General features: G+C 40.5%; 1 protein-coding gene across 1 annotated transcript; it reads left to right on the top strand.

The window, feature by feature from the left end:
• The first annotated feature begins 4,086 nt into the window (after nt 1-4,086).
• On the top strand, nt 4,087-5,241 carry LOC115664379 (putative germin-like protein 2-1). The gene is made up of 2 exons (XM_056305981.1): nt 4,087-4,319; nt 4,706-5,241. The coding sequence occupies exons 1-2, from the start codon at nt 4,211-4,213 to the stop codon at nt 5,239-5,241; spliced, it is 645 nt and encodes a 214-aa protein (XP_056161956.1). The 5' UTR covers nt 4,087-4,210.
• Nucleotides 5,242-6,000: the final 759 nt, after the last annotated feature.

Genomic DNA, 6,000 nt, shown 5'->3' on the forward strand with positions numbered 1-6,000 from the left:
TTCCATCAAATATGTTGAAATATTGGTTGTCGATGAGGGACATTGAAGGCTCGCTCCATGTAGTTAAGGTTCGTATGATGTTGAGTTTGGTCGATCATGTTGATGATAGAACAGTAGAACAACTGAACCCTCCTCAAGTGTCAACTCTCTGGAGCTGATGAGTAGGTATGTTAGGCATCGATTCTAATGGTTTTGCTGCAAGTGCATTCTACTTTATCATTACTACGCAGAGCATCATTCTCTCAAGGGTTCAAGCGTGTGTGTCTAATTGTCAACGGATCAGCAGGTATAATTTGTTGTCTCTCTCTTTCTTTCCATATCATTCGACTTACATGAGTTCAGGGCCTTCGTTTCACATTTTCATTCATGTTAATTAAACCAAATCTCTCTCTCTTTTAATCGAATTAGCTAAACTGCTTGGTACTGACCATCTTGGTCTTATTTTGATGGTAAATCCATTGTTTTGTGAGAGAGCCTGGTCTAGGAAGAAGGCGGTGCGGCGTCAAGGTAAGATTCCTGAACCTGTCTTTAAATAAAATTATCCGTGATGATACTAAAATTGGTATAGAAAATCGAATGAATGTAGTTGTTACTATGCTGGATAAAAGAATAGGTTCTTCTTTAATAAATAGGTTGTTATAGTGCTGAAATAAATCTTTGAAAAATACTAAACATACTTTTATAGCCGCTGTTCTGCTGAAATTAATCTAAAAAATTTCATAGATTCTCCAAGCTGTTATTCTACTTGCTTAAATACTAGCAAAAGACCCAATGCATGCAACCGACCCATTGATCGAAATACTGAGAGATTTAGTCCTGTCAGACCTAACACTAGAGAGCTAATGGCCCCTGGATTATGAACGGAGGCCCTCGCGTGTCATGTTTACACTAAAAAAATTGTCTTCAAAACTGTGGTTATCTTCCCAAAAACTATTTTCAACGTTCACAATTTAGTATTACACTTGGCCGAAAGGATGAAAGCACCCATGTCTAAGTGGGCCAAATGATGAAAATGTTTCTGTGAATGTCAAAAGTGTTCATACATGGTTAAATAACACGCCATTTAGTCAATTTCACATGCATACACACTCGCAAATTAAGATTTTTGCACACTTGTCGTGTTCGTATGCACAATTTCAAAACACACACTACACATGGAATCATGCCAAGATGTAAAGTGGTGCGAGGATTTCACTTGATTACGTTCTCGGAAAAATCAAATTGCATTGATAATTTCAGGAAATTATTTTATAATTGCTTTCAATTAATTAATTGAAAATTGTGGTATGATAAGGATGTTGTATGGGTGCTGATCCTTCTCCACACATAATTGAACCCTAACCTGCAGTTGTTTGGTTTTCACGTACAGCCAGTACCTTAACACAAGCACCCAATCAGCTTAGTTTTCTTTTAAAAGGTACCATTAGCGGCGACTCGATTGAACTCATTTAGATTTCGACCCCCGATTTTTGAATGGGACCGAGAATGTTATAGACGTACTTGGCCAGAGTAAAATAAAATCCATCCGCATTAAAATGAGCTCCAATACCGAGAAAAAAATGAAGCGATCCCAAGTTCTTCACTGCAAAGTCATGATTAAGATCAGCAAGTAAGGACTGCAATGGGGCATGAGAAGCGTCCGTCAGAATAATCTCGTACACATATACCAGCATAAACCTAGAATAGATAGGCCCATAAAGAATAAAGTGAAGGGTGATCACGAGAGCTTAAATGAAGGAACCGCGCATAAGGGTACTTGCTTGAGACTATACATCAGTCTAATTATTCTCATCATTGTAACCTTGATTAAGAAATTAAGGCCTTTGTATAATTCTTATTGGAGATTGACTACTCTTATCAACATTAATAAATGAAGACGTACCTTTTTACCACTAGATTGATGGATTGTAGTGGTTGATTGGACGATCTTGACGTCAAGAAAATATCATTCATGGCATTGATGATGATTGTCTTAATCACGTTTGACATGCGACTCACAATGTAAGTGGCTATATTGTTTCGTTGTTCTTCGAACAATCTCTTCATGGTGGCCAACATATGAGGATTTTGTGCAACTTCTGTTGATTGTTTTTTAGTGAGACGTCGGGGAAGGTTTGCCCTCTTGCATTGGCCTTCTTCTGTCGCTCGGTTAACGGTGAAGATTTGGAGTGCGCAGCCCTGTCACTGCTATTGGGATTGTTACCAATGGCATTGTCAGGCTCGGGATGCTTCCTTGTTCTTGGCATTTAATTTCCTCAAATCGAACCACAAATTGTCCCATGGGGCGTGCCAAAAAGATGTTTCGCCAATATTAGATTGTCCACGAAATACCTTTCACCAAAATTCATTATTTGGTTTTTATTAAGAGGAGATGAGTTCTATGGTGATTTCGAACATGAGTTGTATCAATGAAACAGAAGGAATAGATACACTTCAACAGAATTTAATCAACGATGAAGCTCGATGACGTAAAAAGCTTTGACAGAATTTAATCGACGGCAAACTGCAAGACATAATGATACAACGTTGGAATTTAATTGACGACGAGATATCTGAAACTATGACTAAAGTATGGGAATTGAAAGATAATTGAATGATAAAGTTGATAAACAATAATAGGTTTTTTCGTTGATTGATTTCGGGCTTATTGAAAGAGTACAATGTGGATATTTAAAGCCTATGATCAATGATTACAAATGGTGTTTACAATTGTGGAATTCAAATTAACAAATAAGTTTATAATGGCGGTTACAAAAATGTACATTATCATCAATTCCTATTGGGCCCGTTTGGTTCAACTTTGAAAATGCTACTTGGGGGAATGCAAATACCTTTGGGTCAAAGCCCATTGGGGAAATGCAAATGGTGTTTGGTAAAAATATTTTGTAAAGTTACTTTGGCCAAAATATAGTGTTTGGTGAATTATTTTTGCAAATGGACTTTGGGAATAAAAAACCTAACTTACCCTTTGCCGGAGCCGGCGCCGGCCGGCCGCCGGCGAGCCAGATCTGGCGCCGGCAGCCTCGCCGGCCTCCCTCACTGGCCACCTCACGAAGAAGAAGATGAACAGTATACACGAGGGGCAAAACCGGAGTAAGCCAAAATAACTAAGGGTAGTTTGGGGATAAAAAATTTGGGTTCAGCATTCCAAATGCCAGCATTTGGCAAATGCCTATCCAAAAGCTGAACCAAACGGGCCCATTATCTAGAACAATTATCCACTAGAAATTATAAAAACCCTAAAACATTGGCAATAAATATAACCACCCAATGATTATGTTTTTATGTCTATTGTTTGCTGTTGATCACTTTCACTTTGTATTGTCGATGACTTCACTAGCGAGTTGTCGATGCTCTTTAAATTGTCGATAGCTCAGTTTATCAATGACTTGTGTTGTTCACCAAATTCTGCTCTCATCAATCAAGTTTATCACTTAACAATAATAATCAAAACTTGGTCATTTTTTGTGTGTAAACATGTGGAATCCAAGTATATATGGTGCATTGATAAGCCTAAATACGGCTATTATGAATAGATCAAGCTCTCCAATCAACCCTCTTCACTCTCATTTCCATAATCATTAGCTGCCAAAAAAAAACATAAAAGAGAAGAAGATCGTTACCCGTCTTTTCCTATATGTTGCACAAACAAAGAAATAGACATAATATTTGCAGCACCTTAATTTAGCTTGAGCCTCAATGCTGTTTCTTATGCCTGTTAATGCAACAAAAGCCGAATGGGCAATTAAAAAGAGAATCTTTTTTTTTTTTGTTGCTAAAATTAAAAAGAAATCTTGTTTTGGCTACGAGCGTGTACTTGATCAAGAGACAACTTCGCTAATTGATTCTTCCTACGCGTCAAATTGCCTTTTCTTTCAAATCTCTTTCAATCTGTTCATAAACTATCATCACTGTCATGGAAGAGAGCATTGCGTCCATTCTGCATTTGGCAACACCCAGATTCTCATTGATAGGGACGGCCGAAGACAGAGACGAGAAGACTCTTTCTTTAGAAAGTGACCTCCTCCTCATATTTATTTATTATCCGAGTCTTCGTCCTCTTCTGCTCTTGGACGCATATAAACACTAGCAACGTCCTCAGTGTTTCATCCACACCGATAAACACACGCCATCTTCGCGGAGAGAAAAGAAGTCCCTGTTTAAAGTTAAACTCGGTCTCTTCAATTTGCGAAGATTTTTGCTTTTGGAGATGGCGCTAAGTGTGGTTTTGATTTGTTTCTTGGGTCTTACATTTGCTTTTGCGGCAGCTGATCCCAGCTCTCTCCAGGATTTCTGTGTCGCTCAAGCCGGCAGTTCAGGTAATAAATAAATGAGCGTGACCATGTGAGTTCTGTTTTGCCTAGGAGAAGCTTCAGTTTTTCTGTAGCTAATATTGTGGAATGAGTCTGTCTCTATTATGCTCTCATTTGTGAAACTAAACACTTAATGGCATCCTCTGATATAATTCATAGGAAATGTTTTGGGTGCTTTCCACTTCAGTTAGGTAAAAACACAGCTTAGGTGATGTTCTGGAGATGCTTAAAACCCACCAGTAACATAAAGTCTAGAAAACTTAGCGTGCAAACTACTTCTAGATAAGGCATATTTTCAAAATTTGTTGCTCCCTCATCTTGCAAGTTCAAGTTTCACTAGTAGATACCATCTGCTGCTTCTCTAATACTATTTTTGTTCCTCGCAAATACAGTGCTCGTGAATGGCCTAGCTTGCAAGGACCCCAAAACAGTTCAGGCAAATGACTTCTCCTTCGGTGGGCTCCATCTACCAGGCAACACGTCAAACCCTGTCGGCTCCAAGGTCACCCCGGTGACCGTGACCCAGCTCCTGGGGCTCAACACTCTCGGAATCTCCATGGCGCGCATCGACATCGCACCGTGGGGAATCAACCCGCTCCACACTCACCCCCGAGCCACTGAGATTTTGACAGTTTTCGAAGGAACACTTGAAGTAGGGTTCATCACTTCCAACCCCGACAACCGCCTCATCTCCAAGATCTTGCAAAAGGGTGATGCGTTCGTCTTCCCTCAAGGCCTTGTTCATTTCCAAAGAAATACTGGAAATCGAAATGCGGTAGCTATCGCAGCTCTTGGTAGCCAAAACCCTGGTGTAATTACTGTCGCTAATGCTGTGTTTGGGTCGACTCCTGATACTTCCGCGGACATTCTTGCCAAGGCATTCCAAGTTGATAAAAGTGTCGTTGGCCAAATTCAATCAAAATTTTAGAGAAGAAACTAATGAGGAGTATCGGAGATAATGGTGTGTGAGAGCAAAGTCCGTCAATTCGTTTGTTTAAGCTTGTGTTTGGCCATGTATCTTTGAAAGTTCAACTTTCTGTTCTATTGATTGTATTTTCCAGTATCATCCTTGAATGGTTTATTGTTTGTTGCCCCATTTATTAATTATTTTGACCCAAACTCAAATATATCTATCTCCCCCGTGGCCCCTTCTGCAAACCAAAGCGCCTCATTTGCGCCCCAACTTCTACTCCCCCCGCTGCCCACTCCGCCCTACCAGCTTTCGCCTATACCATCCGCCGCCAACGGTTTCAAATCTAGCCAGGTCCCCCGCGCACACCAGCCGCCCCCTCTGTCCTGCGTTGATCATCGGCCCCATCCCTCTCCCCCTCCCTCCTCCCTACAGTGTCTCGACATTGACGACAATCGCGCGGTGGGGTTGTCGTCGGCGGTGGTGAAAACAACAATGGAGGAAGAGCAGAGGACCTGGTTGAATTAGGAGAAACTAAAAGGGACGAATTGTCAAAGGAGATAAAAGATATGAATGGTCATGCGTGGAGGAGGAGGAGGGGGTTGTTCCGTTGGAAATGTCGATTTCAATGGATTCTTTATTTCAGATAATCAAACCGTGTGGAGATTTGGAATCGCAATCGTCTGATGCGAACGCGAGCGAGTTGAGAACATTGGCGATTCCTTGGTCAATCAATTGGAGAGAAAAGAAACATCTGCAAGTGTTAAAAATTGTGGG

The sequence above is a fragment of the Syzygium oleosum genome, unplaced genomic scaffold, assembly GCF_021117445.2.
Source record: "Syzygium oleosum isolate NSW1041296 unplaced genomic scaffold, Sole_v2.1 Sole_v2.40, whole genome shotgun sequence".
NCBI classification, from domain to species: Eukaryota; Viridiplantae; Streptophyta; class Magnoliopsida; order Myrtales; family Myrtaceae; genus Syzygium; species Syzygium oleosum.